Source organism: Artemia franciscana, chromosome 8 (assembly GCF_032884065.1).
Source record: "Artemia franciscana chromosome 8, ASM3288406v1, whole genome shotgun sequence".
NCBI lineage: Eukaryota > Metazoa > Arthropoda > Branchiopoda > Anostraca > Artemiidae > Artemia > Artemia franciscana.
The window spans coordinates 7042190-7063156 of NC_088870.1; the positions used below are offsets into that span (position 1 = coordinate 7042190).

The 20967-nt window shown below is 34.7% G+C and overlaps 1 protein-coding gene across 8 annotated transcripts in view; it reads left to right on the forward strand.

Annotated features, from left to right (window-relative positions):
* The first annotated feature begins 1311 nt into the window (after positions 1-1311).
* Positions 1312-20967, forward strand: part of LOC136029916 (protein hu-li tai shao-like) — a 133330-nt gene continuing 113674 nt past the window's right edge. For all 8 annotated transcript variants that reach the window (XM_065708436.1, XM_065708439.1, XM_065708438.1 and 5 more), the window contains exons 1-2: positions 1312-1429; positions 8376-8550. In XM_065708436.1, coding sequence (XP_065564508.1) covers positions 8449-8550 — 102 coding nt within the window. In that variant the 5' untranslated portion in view covers positions 1312-1429; positions 8376-8448. The remainder of the gene's footprint in view (positions 1430-8375; positions 8551-20967) is intronic.

Sequence of the window (20967 nt, forward strand, 5' to 3'; positions counted from 1 at the left end):
CAAAAACAAACGCACACCACACAGACGAACATAAAAAGATATAAACTATAAAAAATATTAAATGATAATAATAAATAATATATAAATATATATATATATATATATATATATATATATATATATATATATATATATATATATATATATATATATATATATATATATATATATATATATATATATATATATATATATATATATATACCTTAAATTACCTTAAATCGCAGCTTGGAGCGATATAAGTATTATCCACCCTTGTGATGCTCCATGAGAAAAAAAGGAATTCGTTTGGTATAGATCGTGGCTGTTAGATTAGACTCTTGTGGAGGACTCTGCAGCTTCCCAATTGTAAAGGAACTCCTGGCTGAGCCATTCCCTATCAAGGTGGGACTTGAACATGTCAATTGAAGTAGCAGAAACTGTTTCTTCAGAGAGCTGGTTCCACATATTGACGATTCTTTGGCTGAAGAAATGGCTTCTATGTCTACTCGTCGAACGCTGCATGGAGAGCTTCAAATAATGTCCTCTAGTACCAGAATGCAAGGACTGTGCAAAGAGACCGGGAAGGGTATTTTTAGAGAGGATTTTTTTGGTTAAAATAATGTCACCCGTTTTCCGTCGGTATGTCAGCGTCGGCAGCTTCAAACGACGTAGTCTGTCTTCGTATGGAAATTTATTCATGTTAATATACATATCATAATAACATATAATTCATATAATTATATGATATAATATAATTATGATATTATATTATGATATTATACATAATATATATAATAACATATAATTCATGTTATTATATATATATATATATATATATATATATATATATATATATATATATATATATATATATATATATATATACAAACAAAAAAGAATGGGGGTGGGCGAAGGAGCTAATGACAAAGCTCCAACTTCAAACAATCTCATAACACCGGAACAGCTCCAAATTTTTATACCCAGCCTATCCTCTTTAGAGCATTTATGAGGGGAGGCTTTGCATTGGTTATCCCTTTCTTGTCATTTTGGAAACAATGCATCACTCTTTACTTTACGTATTCTGCATTTAGCTTTGTCTTTGAGTTAGGCAAGTCTGCATTTTAAGAGTCTGAATAATTTAAAGATGTATCAGACATAAGCCACCACGTGCAAATAATTAATAGCCTCCCAATTCAATGTAAGTTGTTGTAAAGAGTAAAAGTATTTGAAAAATCATTCGTTATTCTGTTTAGGAATCGGCATTTTTCAAATTTACCGACTGAGTGTCGCTATATCTGTGGATTCTGAATAGTAGAGCAGAAAACGTACAAGTTTCCATAGAGATAACTTCTTTTCTTCAAAAGTAGTGGGGTGAGGCTGAAAAACAAATTGTCAAATTTGTAGAATTAGCATGAGAATAAAAATTAACATAGGATATCTTTGAGCTGTAAGTACTGTTCCTCAGACTAATTAACCTGTTCATAAGCAGCACAACCTAATAAACAAGGCCAAGTCAGGGTTCTAAGCCTTACTGCATTTTCGGATCTCTTGACCTGATGAATTTTCAGTTCTCTGTCTAAAGGTTTGGATGACTTGAGGTTTTGTTGAGATAGAGATGTTTTAATTAATTTAGGGTAGGTCTATCCTAAGTTTAACCTTGTATAGAACAGGAATATGATAAAATAGGGCTCAAGGGAATAGACCTAGGCCTATGCCATTTGATTTGTCATTGAATGGTTTTTTCCAGTTTTAGCCATCACTGCCATTTCTATTGCATCCCAGCTATCCCACCCACTGAATGGTTGAAGGTTATAGGCCACTTAGAGGATAAAATGAAACTTTAAGGCTAAGAGACAACTTAAGGCTTTAAGGACTGAATGAACTTAAAGGCTAAATGATACTTTAAGGATTATAACCAGAGTGTAAACTTGTCTCTAGGGAGATGAAAAATAGGCCTGTCTAGCCTAACTCCAATACTTCCCTCCAAAAATTAGGCTACTGACCTTTGAAAAATGGTAAATCTATGATTGCTCAATTTAAGCACTTTTTGACCTAACCTAAACTACCTTATTATAAATAATTTTGGCACTGAGAAAATAAAGTATGGTAAAATTCTAGTTAATTGACTTCTTGCTATTTCAGAAAGGGTTTAGGTTAGGAAAATGAAACTTTCCGGGATGAATCTACAGACTAAAGTATGTCCTGGGAAGGTATTTTAAAGTACCTTACTCTACTCCTTCTCCCTCTAGATGGCCCTGACCTTTGATGACCTTTAAAAATATGTGTATTATAAAAGTGAAACCTTGCAAAATAGATCTTCTGCTTAATTGAAGTACAACAAAATTGTTTTCAGCTTCATAACTTTGCTCAATTCCATTTTATAAGGTTTTAAAAATAGGCAAATACATTTCCTAAATTTTGAAAAAAAACATTGATATGGCTCAAAATTCTACTCAAATAACAGGAATTGCATTTTCAGAACTAAAGGCAGCAAAAAAGCAACTAGTAACTCAAAATTAAGGTAAAATGTTGTTTTGTCAAAATTTCAATAGGTATAGACCTGTCATGTAGGCACATTTCAGGGTCCTCTAGAGGGAGAAGGAGTGGAGGTGGGTACTTTAAAATACCTTCCTAGGACATACTTTAGCCTGTAGACTAATCCCTGAAAGTTTCATTTTCCTAACCTAAACCCTTTCTGAGATAGCAAGAAGTCAATTAACTAGAATTTTACCAAACATAGTATTATTTTGTCTGAAAACAACCAGTAACTCATAGCCTTGCCTACTTCAATTGAAAATTCATCATTTTTAAGAGCACTAAAAGTGCCTATATTTGAATTTGTGATAGGCTATAAGCAATTATTATATTAATAAAGAGCATAAAGAAAGGCATCAAGTGGTATGTTCACTTTTTTGGTAAGTCATTAATATGGACAGTCCTATATGTACCTGAAAAACTTAGCCCAGGCTAGCCTGCATAAACTTTGTGTTATAAAAACAAAACTTTTAGGGTGGCCTACCAGTGCATATTAGTGATGCCATAAAAGGGAGCATTTCAATAAAATAAAGGGATAACACAGGCTTAGGCTATCATCAACTTGCTTATTTCATTTGGTCCTAGCAATTATCATAGGCTATTCATGTTTCTCACTATAACTCCTCCCCTGACAGTTCCAAATATAGCCCTGGGATATTTGTAAAACTGAAAAAGGTAAAATTCTACTTTATTGGCTTTTTGTTACCTTAGAAAATAGTTGAGTTTGGAGAATAAAATTTTCAGGAGCATATCCAGACCCTTGGTGATCTCCTGGGAAGACATTTTGAAGCATATAGGCCTACTCATTATCCCTCAAGTAAGCACTAGTCTTGGTGACCTCTAATAATCTTAGTGTTAGTCCTATAAAAGTAAAACCTTGAAAAATAGATGTTCTGGTCCCATGAAGAAGTGTTTTGAGCCTTGTACCATTGTTTTTGCCAAATTCTAATTTACAAGGTTTCAAAAGCCAACACAATTATCTCTTGAATTTAGGAAAAAACCTGACATGGCTTAAAAATTCTACTAAAACAACATGAATTATATTTTTGAAAGGTAAAATAATGAATAAGAGATTGAAAATTCAAAATTAAGGTACAGCATTTTTGCCATAATTTAGATAAGTATAGTCTAGACTTGTCATACATCTACTCTTGCTAAGCCATAAAAATTACCATGAATAATATTTTTACCTAAAAAAGCAGTGTTGACCCTCTTGAAAGGAATCTTATTTGTGGTAAGTCAGATTAAGGTCATACTTACCAATTATGGCTCCATTCAACATTGCATCAGTCTTAATCAATCCCTTTTTTGGCTTATAAAGTTTGAAATTGGACAGTGCCTTGAGAAAGGCTGTTCCAGAGCAGAACAGAATAAATGGCTAAGAACTGTTTACACTCTTGCTTAATGTAAGAGTAGACATGAACCTTCCTGAGGTTTTTAAGAGGCTCAGGAAAAAATTGACTTGTAGGATGTTGTTATTTAAGACAATAGGGCATTATCTAGTGACTTGCAAGTTGTTCCAACACCTCATTTCCTATAATGCACTAAACATGGGAGTCTGAGTGATGTGAGAAATCTCTCTTAGAATTAGATTAGAATATCTCTTAGAAGGATAATCTTCATTCTCTTTTTTGAACTCTCCTGTTTCTTTATGTCTATCTTACACTAGGGAGAGGTTAGTGTTGTATAAATACTCCAAGTGTGAATTTTCTGTGACATTGTATAGTTTTTGACCACACACAGCTTCCTGGTGGTGAATTTTTATTTTGAGTCCATGGGTTTCATTAGCTTTTACAACTTCAGCTTATGTGTAGTTATGAAACTTGAACTCATTATCAACAATACCCCCCCCCCCCACCAAATCCTTCTCACTGACTGCTTTGAGCTGCTTGTCACCCTCTTTGAACTAATTTGTATCCAAAATGCAGAACTTTGAATTTTGAGGTGTTGAACTGCAATAACAATCCAAGGAAAATATATTCAAGTTCTCCTACATGTCCAAAAGATTTTCATTGTTTAGGGCCTTTTGTATTTGTGACCATATAATGTCAGAGGACTTGTTAGGTTGGTTCTACAGCCATTGATCTATATACTAAATAATGTTAGCCCCAGGATGATGCTCTGTACTACTCTAGTGAAGACAGGTTGTGATTCAGAAGAAATAATACTGCCACACAGCAAAAAAAAAGTCTGCACAATTCATCAAAAATTAGTTTAAATGGATTTTTGCTATTTTTTTTACAGGTTTTTGATTTCAAGATTAGCAGTTAGTGCTGAACTTGGGCAAGGGCTTTGGCCTCATCAAGTTTACATTGATGGGTAGGTCAAACTACTATCTAAAAATTAGATACTCATCAATATATTCCTGAAAGTTTCATTCTTCCAACAATTATTTTTCATGATAATAAAACATTCCTATTTTAGAATTTTACCATAAAAAGAATTGTCTTTCTGTGTGTATTAGTTGCTGTGAGTATTTGACATCATGAACTTGTTGATATGAAATAAGCACTAGAAATACTGGGTCACCCACACAAACTACAAACTCTTCTATGTAGCATAGTGGTTTGTCTGACCTCATTTGGATAGAAGAGGGCAGGTTTGCCCTGTTTAGCTCCACCATACTTCCATTTGGCATTATATTGATAGAAAATTGAGTTGAAATTTTTTGCAGACAAAAAAGATGGTGCAAAGAAGAAAAAGAAGCAATATTTAATATTTCAAAAAATAAATAAATTTACATAATTCTGTGTTTTTAAAAGCTCATTCATGGGAACCATGCATCATTATGCACTTTAGAACTCCTTTAAGGCACAAGATAGATTTGCAGTAATGTAGCCTATAAGGAATATAAACTAGTAAATTTGAAAAGAGTTGAAATGTGTATCAAGTTGTATATTCACCTTCTGTAAAGCCAAGATTAGGAAACTACAAGAACCCTTTTGCCTTGATATGCTTGTGTCTAACCTACAAGTGAGCTATGCCAAAGTAGCTCTACTGAAGTATTCTTAAAATTAGAAAATTTTGATGAAGCTATATAGAGTTGGCCATCCTAGACAAGGGGTTAGCATACTAGACTTGTAATCCTTTGTCAGCAAGGAAAGAGTTTTGAGTCCTGGTGTTGCTGGTTCTTTGACTTGGAATGGGGGTCAGTGATTTGATTCTGTAAGCTCAATTGGAGTTTATTCACCTCTAATGGGTACCTTGAGAAGTGTGGGGAAGGTAACTACAAAGAGTGTGCAAAAGCACAGGATGGCTGGCCACTGCCCCCCTCCCATTATACTTCCTGACTGAAGGGCCGTGAAACAGAGATCAGCACTACCTGTAGGGATTGTAAATTCCAGTGCTGTTTAATTTACCTTATATAGACCTGTGGCATTGCCACACATCATTTACCTTGCCCTGCTTTGGGAATGGTTCAAAGAAACAAAGAGACTAAAAGTTAGGTCCTTGTTACATGGAAGTTTACATTTATTTTTTATTCTAATCCAAAAAAATGGTAAGCTTGATCCTTAACAGAAATTAATCTCTTTTGAGTAAATATTAAATTCCTGACCCTGGTGAAGTTATGGCAAAGCAATAAGTGATGGTAGAAAAGATGCCCTTGATCACCTCAATGACTTCTGCTGCATGTAATGTACAAACTATGAATGTATGTAGTGAGCATAAGCTAATCATTTACTGTTGATGTACTGTTTTCATCTCTTTCTTTTCTCTACTCTGTCTTGTTGTTGTTTTAAGGTGGGTTAAAATAAGATATCTTCTAGCTAGCAAATCAATTAAAACATCTGTAAATTTATTATTTTTTGTATGCACTAGTTTTAATTTTTTATAACTAGGGGCTAGCCTAACCTCTGCTGTTCCAAGAGAGTGATCTAGCCTATATCCTAGAAAATTGTGTGTATTACAATATCTCTGCTTCCAAAAGGTAGCTTTTTAGCCTTCCAGTGTCAATATATAGCTAGCCTACCTTTGACACTCTTTTTCTATTCAGGATTAGCCCATGGGTTTTTCAGTGTAGGCTGATAGTATAATCCTAAATGATGTGTTTTTTATTATCTTTGAAAGCAGGCATGTATAGTTTAGGTAACATAATTTGAAACTTGGATTATTTAAATGTTGATATTTTCTGCAGGGAACCTTATAAAAAGTTTTGGAAATATTAAAGGTAAATCTTTTTCTGATCAGTTGAACAGCTTTTTCATATGACTGTTGGAAACTTGTGTTGATAGGTCATTTGATCTGAAATCATGTTGACTGTTAATAAAAATGTTTCTGGATCAGGGTGATATAATAGATTCATCTATAATGAGCTCCAGTATTTTCTGTGCACCATATAATGAGCAGTAGACCAAGTGGAGACTAAATCCCTGAAATAATAAGGCCAAAAATGCTGCAACATTGATTCATATTTTTGATTCAAAAATAAGTGACTGTGCATAAAATTCTTGAAGACCTGCAGCCAATAAATTTCTAAATAAAATTAAATATTAAATTAAATAATTTCTGAATTAATCTCTTGGAGAGATTGTCAAAGAAAGATACCTGCTAAAATCTATATTTTAGATTATTTCAGATTATATTTTATATTATTATAATATAAAATAATTATTTTTTATTATAATAATTATACAATTATTATAATAATAAAAAAAAATTATATTTTAGATTATTCAAAGTATGAATTATTTTACAATCTTTAATGAATCATTTTGCAAAATCTAAAATGAATGGTTTTAGAGTAGATGGCCAAGCCCTCTTCTTATTTTCCTACAACAAAGTACTTGGATGTTATTTTGTTTATTTATTAATACCAAATGCAGTAAGGAATTCAAAATGAATGTAATCCAAAATGGATCACAATAAGATTTTATATGGAACTCTGGAGAAACTAACTGACTTTTGAAAAGTTGTACAATACTGTGATAGCTTCTACTGTTTCTGATGGTAATGCATTCCAAGTTGTTCATACGTGGATAGACAAGTGTTCTAACCAATATTCTGTGATAGCCCTTTTTCCTCCACGCATTCAGATACTAATTGACAAGTTTGTAGAGCTTATGAACTCACTGATAAGTTTACACAGCAAAAAATAACAATTCAATTAGAAATAAATCTCCTATTAAACAGTGAAAAAAAAACAACAAAACAATAAAATACTGGATGTTTCAATCACATATACAGTCACCATCATTAACAGATATACTGGTCACTGTATATGTGATCAAAATATCCAGTCTTTTTTAATTTTTTTTTCACTGTCTAATAAAAGAATTTATTTTTATTTGAACTGTTATTTATTGTCATGGAAAGGCAGTCTGGTCTTCAAAAATACATATTAAGGAGGAATTTTCCTAGTATGGTGTGTGTCCAAAACCTAAAATAATATGATTTCAGTCCCTAATTTTTTCTAGGATTCTTTGGGTGAATGATGGGGGGAGGGGTAATCCAGACCCTTCTACTTGTGTGCAGATGTGTAGGCTACTTACTTATTGATAGCTGTATTAGTATGCCTGTACACAGAGAGAGATCTTCAGAATTGTGATCCCCTTTCAAGGGATTTTGTGGAAAATAATGTCAACGAGTTCAAAATCAGTTGATTGCAAACATACTTATTGCAACAACGGGCCCCCTCCCCCTCATTCTTTGAAAGATACTTCTCCAGGGTCTTGAACTTTGTATGTTTGTTAAGTGCACTCTTGTTGTAGACTTTGACTCAAACCCAATTTAATTAATAATGAATTTATTGGAAACACAATGGGAGATGATTAAGTGCAAAATCATTTGTCTTGTTATGTCTATCTTTATGATAAGGAAGATAATTAATGTGAATAATATCTATCTCTTTTTGTTTTCAGAAGCACAATTCTGCCATTGTTGGATAATACTCATTAGTGAAAGTTAATTAATTGTTCTAATACTGAATTACCAATGAAGATGGAAGAAGTAGACCAAGCCGTTAACGGAGTAGAAAATATCAACATTGATGAGGATGATCATGAGAAGAATTATAGGCCTCCAGACATTGATGCAGTAAGTTCATTTTTGTAATATTGATTTTGTTCGTCTTGTAATCAGAGATTACTGCACAAACATGTTACAGAATATGCTGCTATTATAAACAACTACAGCTAACAGATCGTGTTTGTAGACAAGGGAAGATAGGTATGCTGTAATATTAAGAATTTTAACTATCCTTTCTTGAAACACTGTTTAGTTGTTTCTGACCCTTACCACAGACTCTTGCAGGGTGAAACCAATTGATGTCGATATATTTATTCACGATATTTTGTCTAAGATTTGACACTGTCTGAGTAGGCCTACTAGGGGTATTATACTAGGCTGTTTAAACAAACCTCAGAGAAAAAAAAAAAGAAAGAATGTAGTTAACAAAGAAACTTGAATTTTATACCTTCCTTATTGGTCATGATGTTCTGCAATTTCAATTTTTATTTCTTTTTTCTAAACCGCCTGATTCTGGAATTGATGTCAGTTACTTGATCAATTTTGTGATTCTTGGTTTCTTTAACATTGGTTCATTGTGATTAAATCTAGTTGAACAAAAGTAGCATAATCAAAAAACAGAAAAATGCATGGGGGACTTATTTGAACACAAATTGTACTGTTTTAGAAGGGGGCTGCCCCTCCTAATCCCCTCGCTTGTTATGCAAAATTTTTTCAGTGCTTCAAAAATTCTTATTCCAGTTCAATGGGCCTTGCGTTTCTGTAGCAATTCCTAATAAAATTGGGACAAAAAACAAACCTTAGCGTAAAGAGCAAGGGGCTGAGGAGGGAGCAGCCCCCTTGTATATGGAACAATTTCTGTTTGATTCAAGTTTCAGAGATAAGTCAAACTTTAGCATAAAGAGCAAGGGGCTGAGGAGGGAGCAGCCCCCTTGTATATGGAACAATTTCTGTTTGATTCAAGTTTCAGAGATAAGTCAAACTTTAGCATAAAGAGCAAGGGGCTGAGGAGGGAGCAGCCCCCTTGTGTATGGAATAATTTCTATTCGTTTCAAGTTTCTGAATATTGAAACTTGAAACTGAAACTGCTGAATGTTGAAGCGACTCGAAATTATTCTCTATATTAGGGAGGCTGCCCTCTCGTAATCCCCTTGCTTGTTATGCTAAAGTTTTTGACACTCCTGTCCTGTTTGAGGCTTCTGCTTTGGTCACCTTTCAAGAGATCCTCAAAAAAATTTAGATTATTTTTAAATCCTATTCCAATCTAATGTGGAACGTCCAGGTTTTTTTAACGACTTAATTGGCTATTTAGTAGGTCTAAGTATTAGGTTTATCACCATCACAAAGACAAGCCCTCCTAAGCCACTCTTTCAGAAAGTCAAGTTTGGTGTTGACAGTTTGTTTTATCATTGATAGTTATCCTTAAACGATATCTCTGAAAACCCTTAGGATTTCTTCAGCATCTTCCTTAGGTGCCCATGCTATTATGCTATATTAAATCACACTTGTCATTGTTGCCACAAATATTCCAAGTTTTCACCGTACTGAAGCCCATTTGCTCTTCCATAGGCTACGTTCAGGACCGGATCCCGGTTGTTTTTTTTTTTGCAGGGCCCTTTATATATTAAATGTTTAAACAAAACATACCTGCATAGTAGTTTACGTACGTAAAGTAGCTCAAGTACGTATTGCAAAATCTCTCTAATACAGGACAATTCTGGTTAAATTTAGTAAATTTGACATTCAATTTTACGGTTATCAGTTTTCTATATTATAAAGTATATATTATGCCAATAGTGAGTACATTAATAAATCTCATCCAGCAATGCAACCTTAAAAGTAAATATATTTTTGATTATTTGAATAACTCACAATTTATTCCTCATTGTCAAAAACATTTTGCTTGAAATTTTTCATTGTCAAAAGCAATTTGCTTCAAATTTCAATTTTTTTTGTTCATTTCATTGGTAACGCGGGGCCCTTTCAAATGGGGGCCCGATCGGGCCCAGTTGCCCTTTATCTGGCCCTGACATGTTCCAAGCTGAGGTAAACACCTTTTGTATTTGCTAATCAACTTTCTGTTGATGCATTTGCTTTTTAAGGTTTTGTATTTTTTTTTTCAAAAATGGAGTGGCTCTTTTTTCAAGAAATGATTTAAAACGAATATTATAGAGAAGCTATTGGGAACGTAGGAAAAACTGGGAATTTGATTTTTTAACGAAAAAGAGCTCCATTTGCATTTGTGCAGTTTTTGGTAATAGTATTCACCAAATTAAAAAAAGGAAACGTGGATGAGAAATCAGCCAAAAAAAGCCCAAACAAATGTCATCAAACAGCTTAGGAGGGCGTAGTTTTCCTTTGAAGGGGTAGTTGTCTTTGGGAATAAGCAACTTTTATGTAGCAATTTGTTGTCAAATCCAACTGTTTATTTTTGCTTATTTATTTTTACGGTTAAATATGGCAATAATGAAAATATGATGCTGCCCTGAAAACTTCATAATTTTGAAACAATCGAACTAAAAATCCTTTGAAGTAGCGGTTCTAGGGTTGGCGACTTCAAAATTGTTTTTGTTTTGATGTTTTTGGTAGTTTAAGAGGACTTCATTGGCGAGGCTGATTGTTACACTTTCTTGGAAAAGATATAAATTCACATGTTGCTATGGAGAAGATGTTCAAGCTCAAAAAACCCAAACTTTTCATATTCCTAATATTTTTGAAAAACTGTAAATGTCAGTTGCGTCAAATTACTAAAATGAAGGGGAAGGGCAAAATATAGTTTTTCAAAATATAGGGGGATGTGAATATTTTTTTTATTCGTAAATACCTAAAAAAGGCATGTTCAGTGAAAATACTAATACAGGTATTTTTCAGAAATTAGAAGGGAAGGGAGTAAAAAATCTTCCCTCCCAAAATTGACGCCACTGGTTCAATCTTCATACATACAAGTAAAGTTGCACACAATCTCTAATTTTGATTTCAAATCTGATATTGGACAATTAATGAACATTACCGACACATTTTTCTTTTCTTTTTTATAACCAATTTTCGCCTAAGTATAAAATATTATTTTCGGTTTGGGTTTTCAAGCGTTGACCTTTTTTTTAAGGATGGTCCCTATGGAAGCTGTGAGCGTGCTTGTCCCCCTCTTGGAAGTCTGGTCTTCTCCCAAGGCTCAAGGTTGTGGACCCATGCTTGAACAAATATGTTACTTATAAGACCGTGTTTAATTCTTAAGCCTTCTGAATTATTACCCACTTTTCTTAAACCAACGTATTTAAGTCTAAATAACTAAAAGGAGTCTCTAAGATAAGATGATTTTTTTTAGATAGGAAAAAATATACATCCTGCCCCTACGCGGACTTTTTTCGAAACAGAAAGCTGCTCATCCCAATAATATCAACTTTATATAGGTCCTATAAGCCCAAATTTTAGGAGAATATAATACTTAAGAATATACATTTTAGGCAAAAAACTGAGTTCTGGGTTTAATAATATTTGCGCATAACTGGTAGGCCCCACACATCCTAGAAATAGGATGCTCTTGAAAATGTGCTTGATATTTTTTTTTATTCCGGTTTCCCTTGGAGTTGATGTCTCTGGATTGAGTCGGATATTTAACTGAGTTGGTGAAATCATGTGCTACCCCCTGCCTAGCTTGTCATTTTTGGGGATTATTAAGGTGGGCGACTCAATTTTCTTTTTGGATTTGGTTTATATTTTTTGTTTTTGATTTTTTTTTTCTCCCCTGTTTTTTCCCGGCCATGGAGCCTTATGGGAGAGATTTTCTTGAAGTAATTTTTTTGTTTGTGAAATTTATTGTTGAATAAAGAACTCAGATATTACGGAAACCAATATGTCTGCACCGCGAGCCGAGTGAATCAGTATTTAATTTTTAAAATACCTTCAGCTCCACCAAAAGACGGTATTTTCTTCCTTCTCATGTCTTTCTTTAGGTCACAAAATTTAATATGATGAATGTAGGCGAGAGAGAAAGGAGAAAACATGTTCGCGTGCTATTCCTTTTTTTCAGTTTTATGCCGGAAATGTCTCAGTCTAGGAAAAACGTACTCTTGCAATAATGGGAACTATTGATTATTGTATGCCAATGCTGGTTTGTTAGTTATTATGTCTGATTTCCGCTTTTTGAACAGGGTTGGGTTAAAATAGCAGCAATTATCTATTATGTTTCATTTCTTTGTATTGTTGTATATTTTGTTAATTTTATGGGATAAGAGAAACATCGCTAGTGGCGTAAACAAACTTTGACTAGGGGTGAAGCATTGGTAACCCCTGGGAAAAATTTAAAAATTCAATTGTTGAAAGTGAACTTGAAGTATAACCCAAGAGGAATATTCACCCTTCAAATGTCAAAAATTGGGCAAACGAAAATATGTTTTCAAAACAACCTAAATTAAAACCAGAGCTTGTATTTAATTCTAAATATATAGTTTAATTTCTTCTTGGGTAGAATTCGGAATTTTGGTTTCAGGAATGGGGGTAGTACAAAGAAATACTTAAAATATTATAAGTTATAAAGTTTCTGTGTGAAACACTTTGTCTACAAGTATTTTTGTTACTTTGTACGAGATGGACTTATTGTCGGAGAGGGAGGAGGATCAAACCCATTATCTCTTGATCTATGAAATAATCTGCATAAAGAAGAACATAGGTCTAGTCTTCAGGGGGCTTACAGATTTTTTCTAAGGAGAAGAGGGCAGGGCTGTAAAAGTTAATCCTAAGGCTTAATTTTTTCCACTCGTCCTTCGGGCCGACTTAAGCAGGGGGAGAACCCCTTTGTGTCCCTTCAATTATCCTTCTGTCCTAAAAGACTTTCCCTTTTCTCAATTTATTGAGACGAAATGTGTTCTGATGTAGGCTACACCAAACACTGGAAAGTGCTTCCCTGAACAATTTTATATTTGCAAATGCATCTTTTGTTATACCTTGGGCGTTGTCATCATTTTCATGGCAGACAATTAGGCAACATTATGCAACCGTGGGAATAAAGAATTTCTCGGAAGCTGAATTTAATGATGCTTTCAACCATTCACATATACGAATAACATACAAGTTGAAAGTTAGCACAACGTCTCTATCAGGCACATAGTTATGGATTTCATTTTGGAGGGAGCACATAAAAAGATAATAATATAAAATCTGAAGTTTTGTTGACGTACAGGCCCCATCTTACGTCTGTGCTTGCTCATTATAGAATTTACTTATATCAGTACTCGTTAGATGGAGACGTCAGCAGATACACAAATCATTTTCTTGGGCTATAAATTTGCGCTGACTGCGCTCCAACCACTAGTTCTAAGCAGATTTGCTATTAATTGCTAAGATCTTTTGTACACTGATGGCATGTCCCTGTTAATTTTCTGGTGTTTTGCGTACTTTTTTGAGTATTGTTGCGAAATCAGTCCAAATACGCCCATGAATTGATCAGTTCGAGGGACGACCGTAAGGCGTGTCACACAGTTCCGCTACGCTTGGTGCAGTCCCTTCCCAACGTTTTGCACAGTTCGGTCATTGCTTTGCTTGCCTTGCTTGGCACGCGTTACCTAGTGTACACAGTATGCAACAGGAGTCAGCACCCAATGTTCTACAAGTGACTCATTCTTCATATGCTGGTTCTGAAAAAAGGATAATGTTTATCAACACATTATGAAACATAAACATGAAACAAATATTTCGAAAAAAAGTTGAGAATAGATATTAAGAACACCGTTTTAGTTCAGTGAACAAGTTGCGATAGCAATAATGGCGGAACGCACTGACGTTTTCGAAACAAACTTCACCATTATTAGGCGCGCGGCGTGTGCCACGCTAATGTTTAAGTATCAACATTATTGAGCTAATATAATTATTACGCAGTTGCCTAAGTGGAATAATCCTTATGAAAAGGAAAATATTGCATGAAAAAACAAAAGAGGTTAGTTCAAGATGTTGGGCAGAAGAGTACAGATGTATATCGAGGATACTGCCAAATTGATAAGTGTACTATGCACACGCGTAACTACCTGCATGACTTAAAATATTGAGTGTCACTTTCCGTCAAAACATAAAGACTGGGGAAAACGACAATTGATGATAAATCTGAAAACATTGAATTTTGTTACCAGTTACAATCACTCTCCATCTGTCAGCTTTGCTGCAGTTCTTTGCATCGTTCTCCTGCAGTCGACAGTAGTTCTCCTGGTCGACAGAGAACCATTTAGAGACGACGACTGTTAATAATTTCGGAAAGAAATAATAAACAAATGAAAGAAACAAAGAAATGCCATTGTCAGCTAGGATAGTTCGTCTCCTCGTTGGAAATATGGATACAAATATTGAAGAATATGTCAAAAATGCTTTGTTACCTTGTGACATAATTAGCGTTGTAGTTGATGAAAGGTCATTCACTAGAAGCATTTTGACATGAAAATATAACTGACTCGAGCTTCTCTTAATATTGGCACTATGGCTGATTTTATTACCGGCAGCCAAAAAAGATTGACGATCTCTCGTATATAATCTGGCTATTCGAAACTCAAGATATTGCACAAATATCGTAAGCAGCGTTGCCTGATGAGGCTGGGTTTGGCTTGAATTTCTGTTTTTAAAGATACGAGTAAAGTTGGTTGCTTGGGTTTTACCTTTACTTAGTTTAGGCAAAACTAGCCCACCATTATTTTGCAACCACTTACAGATGACCAACAGAAACGGTTTCTCAATTTTGCTGATCTTATGGTAAACGTTGTGTTGTGTGAGGCACATCAGCGAAAATATATTTCGAGAGGGGGAGGGACAAATTCGCCAATTTACGATTTTGTAAATTCTTAAAAATTTTCTTTGGGGGGGGGTAAGGCTTCGTCTTTCATCATATCCACATGCAGGGACGAAGAATATGTAAAGTCCCCATTATGGTACTTACGTGTTATAGCGACCACACTGAAGAAGTGAAGTAAGGTTAATCATAATGAAATATACCAAAATATAATGAAAACATAATACTTTAGTTGAACAATTATGGAAACTACAATGGAGAATTATGGAAAGGAGGCCACCTAGAACGCATTATATTAAATATCTAACCTAACCACCTCTATATATTAAATATTTAATTAAAGTATATCGGGATAGTACTTAATCTCGCTCAGGCTAAGCTGATTATTCCCTACTGGACACAGAAAATCCGTTTCATTCACAGCTTAGATACTAATACAGTTATGAAAACTCGATTTAGTTTTGGGACACAGTGCGCGGTAGCGATGCTAGCGGCTGGAGACCAGAAACTGGCAGCACAGCTTAGATACCAATATTAGTATCTAGGCTGTGTATGCAACAAAACAAAATTGTGTTCCCGCCTATGGTGTTGCAGTACGATCAACGCGTCGGAGCGCGGGCTTAGAGGAGGCGCCATGTTCAGAGCTCTGTACCAAAAGCTTCTCATGGGCAAGATAGAAGTTTTCATAATTGTAAGTTGGTATCTAAGCTGTGGTTTGATTGCAGATCAACAACAAAGTTTGGTAACCATAATGCGTAAGTACCGCTTTGTCAAAGGGACTTGCAAAGCTCACGAGAGATCAACCTAGAGATCAGGATATTAGGGTATGAACAGGACTTCCAAGCATCGAACATCGATTTTGATATTGCTCTCGACTTCTTAACATTTTATTTCTGTAAAATATAATAACCTTCACCTGTCTAACAATCTTCTTCAAAAAATAATTACATTATAATTGCAAGCTTTCACTCATTATCCTAGTACAGTTAAAGTCATTGTCAGAATTTGTTTGCAGGAAACAGATTGATTTGAAATTACTCGAGTAAAGCACACAAGAAAGTGATTACTCGTGGGAGTCCGTATTTCTCAGTATGGGCGTGCCTCATCGACTGAGCGTTATGTTTAACCCCTTAGTTTACTTAAAGAAAAGACAGACAATAAAAAACAATTTGACTGTTTAACATTTATTTCATAAAAAATTGGTGAATGCGAATCTGAAAATCGACAGAAATGTAAAAGTTTTGCGTTGCTTGAAGCTCTATTTGTATAATACCTGAAGCTTTTGGCTATGCCTGCGCAGAATGGGGAATGACTTCACCTTTACCCTCCTAAGACGATTCCGAATGAATAGAAAATGGCCAATGCCTCTTTTGGAGGATTTCTGCTAGGAGATTGAAAAGTGGGCTGAATTTAGTCAGTCGTCTTTACTCTGACGACTTTCCCATAAATTTAATTGAATTTGAGGACTGACACCTACGTATCGAGTGGAGGGGGGGTTCTCATGAACTATTGATGAAGTCTGAAGACTAATTCCCCGAATTCTCCTTGTCTATTTCCCTGTTTGTATTTTTTTCGGATCAATCACCATACAGAGGAGGGGGCAATTTAGAGGGATATCTAAATGATTTTTATAAAAAGCTATCTAGAAATCAAATAATCGAGTAGAAATCAAACGAGCAGCACTCTTTAGTTGACACGGGCTGTCAGGGGAGTGGACTTGGATCTGATTGATTGAATCGTTTCCCTATAAACACGTCATTAAATTCCGCTGATTTATTCCTAGCTTTTATTGAGATTATTCATGATCAAGGTATGAAACTGAACGGCTCATTTCGTGACAAACAGACACGTACGAAGGGGTATTGACTTCTAACTTGCCCTCCCCCAGAAATCTCAAATATCTAGGTTTTTCCGAGTCGTTTCCTATATCTTCGCCTTGTATGCTTATAATTTACATCTAGTTTGCATCTTCTATTCCTTTATTTTTCTATGTACATGTAGGTTTAATTTCCATCTTTTTATTTTATAGTTGATGCCCCTCGAAATAGATTCCCTTGTCCGTACCTGGGTCGAAACTTACGGTTTAATAGGCAGGGATTGACTTTATTATAGAATGGCATTGAGAATTCAAAAATTTGTCAAGATTCATTTGCGCAGAATTCCGAGTTTTTTGGGAGAAGGGGGAAATCCCAATATATTAAATAATAATAAGATACTTTAATGTACTTTTTGAGGATGAGGTCTAATCTATAGACTTTTCGTAAGGCCCAAGCTCAATACTGTAAAGCTGTACCCAGGACTTTTGTTCGAGGGGGAAGAAGGGGATAAAAGATTTTTTTTCTTTGGGGGGGGTGGTACCAAAAGAATGAAGAACTCCATGGACTTCCTTATACGTCCCAAAAAAAAGTTTTTTCCTGCATTTTTAAGACCAGTTTCGAATCAGAGTTTTTTTTTTCAGGAGAAATGGTTTTTTTGTATGTATTTTAAACCCCAATTTACAAGTTGGGAAAAAATTCTTGAGGGGTGTGTTTTAACTACGTAACCCCTACCCCATGGATACGGCCTTGCTGGTCTGAAGTATCAAGATCTTGGGAAGAATCTAAAGTAGTGACAGCCCTAATAATAGTATATACAACACGCCTGTACATAATTTTGGGCCCTTCTTAAAATTTATCCAAACCTACTCCACTATCTTAGGATTTTTTTTCTAGAAAACACTGGAATGTACTCAGTCGGATATTTTCAAGTCGGCCCTTCTCAAACAATAACAGGAAGATCCCCCCCCAAAGGTTTGAACGTTCCTGCCAGGGGCGGATCCAGGATTTTCTTTAGGAGGGGGCCATAATAGGTTGCTTTGATAAACTTGCGAACAAAGAAATACCCGTAATTTAAAGGGAACCTCGACAATTATGTCGTTGGTAGGTAGTGGAAATGGTCATAAATTTAATCTAAAATCTGGCGAGGGTTAAAGTTGTAAAAAGATAGAAATGAATAGAAGACGTTTAAAACGAGGGTTTTAACTATAGGCAACAAAGCATTAAGTAATCACTGTTTCTTTTTAAAAATAGTGTTTTAATAAACAGTGTCAGCTTATATGGAATCTCCAAAATTTACTAATAAATTCTGAAGTAATATTCATTGTGGGAGATTCTGAATTTCTCAGGTGAGAAATTCTGAAGCAATATTGTAGTTGCATTCCGTTTCTGTGGTTAACTGAAGTTGTGTGAATTTCCATTTTTTATCAACATTTAATTAGTAAAGGTCTCAAAAAGATTGATGCGATTCCACTGATTCAAACTGAGAATTCAGAGACCCTTCTAGATAAAAAAAAAAAAAAAATAAACCCATAATTATTTCCCTTCTTTTATAAACACATTTTTGAAAATATTTTCTTCTTAAATGATTACTTTGACCTTTGAAGGAGTATTTCGACTCATATACTTGGTTTTAAATGTAAACTTATACGAACCTTTATTAAAGTTCTAAAGAGTTTTGCCTTTATTTTAAAGTTTTAGGATGAAAAGAGGAAGTGATATGTCATATAATGCAGAGCTTTAATTAGATAAAAATAGGCAGTAAAATTTGCTCACCAAAATCCAAAACTTAAATTAGTAACTTTAGCACTTCTCATGCATTTACCTTCTATTAAACAAATACCCTAAAAAACAAAAATGTTGTAAAAACCACCCGCTTTGGAAAAAAGGGAACCCCAAAAAACCAAAACACAGCCAAAAAAAGTAATGATGTCCATTTCTTCGCCTCAGTGCAATAGCAAGACTCGAAAACAAATTTTTGACAGGAAAAAGAAGTAAATATTTTGCTTTTTAAGCCCCGTCTTGACAGCACAATCCTGAAATATCATTTCGACAGCCTAGAGAAATTAGGATGTTTGGATTCCCCCTTCTTGTTGTTACGAAATGAAGATTTTTGCCTCCCAGTTGGCCTTTGTGCTAATACGGACAGATTCCCTTGATAACCCTAAATTTAATTAAATGCTTTTTTTGGCGGTATGCGTCGTTAGTAAGATCTAACAGAGACCACACAAAGTAACTGAAATCTTTTTTCAAACTTGTTTTCGAAAAGAAACATTCTTAATAATTAAATTAAAAAAACTCAACTAATAAAAACCAATTCAAAAAATTAACTTTAGTCCCAAACCAGAGCAAGTGGTCCCAACCACAAATCCACCACTACGTCTGGGGGGGTGTGTGCCCCCTGTATCTGCCACTGGTTCCTGCGTCCACGTTAAAAACTTTAATGTAAAATTTAAAAATAGTATTGAAATAAAGTGAATTTGAAACTTGATTTGCGAGGATTGCTAAGTATGGCAAGTGGAGCTCCAAGATTTCCACCAGGTAGCCGTTGCCCTGTGAAGTACGTAGCCCTATTTAAGGGTCTATCTTTGAAACAGGCTTGTTCAAAGTGACACTTACATCTATCAAACTATTCGAGGTAAATTACATAAGGAACGATTCGGCACAATAGAAACTAAAGCACTAAAAAGCGAAATTTTGATAATAATAGATAGGCTACATCAAAGAATTGCTATTTTTTGCTGTTTAATTTTACCTATCAAAAGCTAAACGGCTTTATCATTTAGATGTTTGTTATACTCATACTTTGATCTCTGGCTTTTTGTTGTTGAAAGTTTCAGTAAACGAGATAATGCATCTTTTATCTTGGCAAAATGATAAGTAGTCTATCGCGTTTGCGTGGGAGAAAGGAATTGTACCTGTAAGGGTATTCGCGAAACAAAAGACCAGATTATTTTAGTGAGCGCTATAATTGACCAGACGAAAACCGCATTGCAAATAACCTTCGTGTGCTATTTGCCGACAAGGACAAAATTTGGATGGTTACTAGTTAAAATTGCAGAATTTGGCGATAATTTCGTTAGTATTTAACATGGTTACTGGTTCTTTAAAATGACTAATTTTTATAGTCGTTTACACTATGTATCGCATATCACGCATGGTGAATGTTTGTAATTTCTGGCTCGAAGTGTGCCATGCGTGGTGCTAAGTACGGCAAGTGGCGCTCCAAGATTTACACCAGATAGCCGTTGCCCTGTGAAGTACGTAGCCCCGTTTAAGGGTCTATAAAAAGTGTCGCCCATTCAATATAAAAAATAGGAGATGGGTGCATCGGATTGACATTTTACCACCCCCCTACCCTATAAAATTTGTGTTCTTGTTCTGCATATCTTAATATTGGTACTTTTATGATTTAGCCCCTACCTAATATTCTTCTAACATGTTTCTCTGACGCTTAATCCTAATGAAATATATCTAAGTATGATAAATCTATTTTACTTTAGAACCAAATCTGGGCTATATATTTACACATTAGGGGGGCAGGTAAAGTATTGCGGGTCTGCATGCCTAACGTGTTAGCTACAATTATTCTGCATATTGTGAAGTAAGAATTGCTTTCTAACTTCACACTGTCCAAATACTTTACCCCTCCTCCCCCTCCCCCTAATGTGTAAATATGTAGCCCAAATTATATATTTTCGATCTATTCTGTCACTTCTCTTTGTCTTTTCTCGCGCTAAGCTGAATGAAATTTACGAAAAAATCGGTTTTATAATGAATCGGCGTTCATGAATTGACAACTTGAGCGGTAGGGGCTATATCATACAAATACCTTATTATTCTTGTTATTATTTACTTCGTGAAAACATGTCTTGTAGCGTTTTCCACACCTTTTTTCTTAAA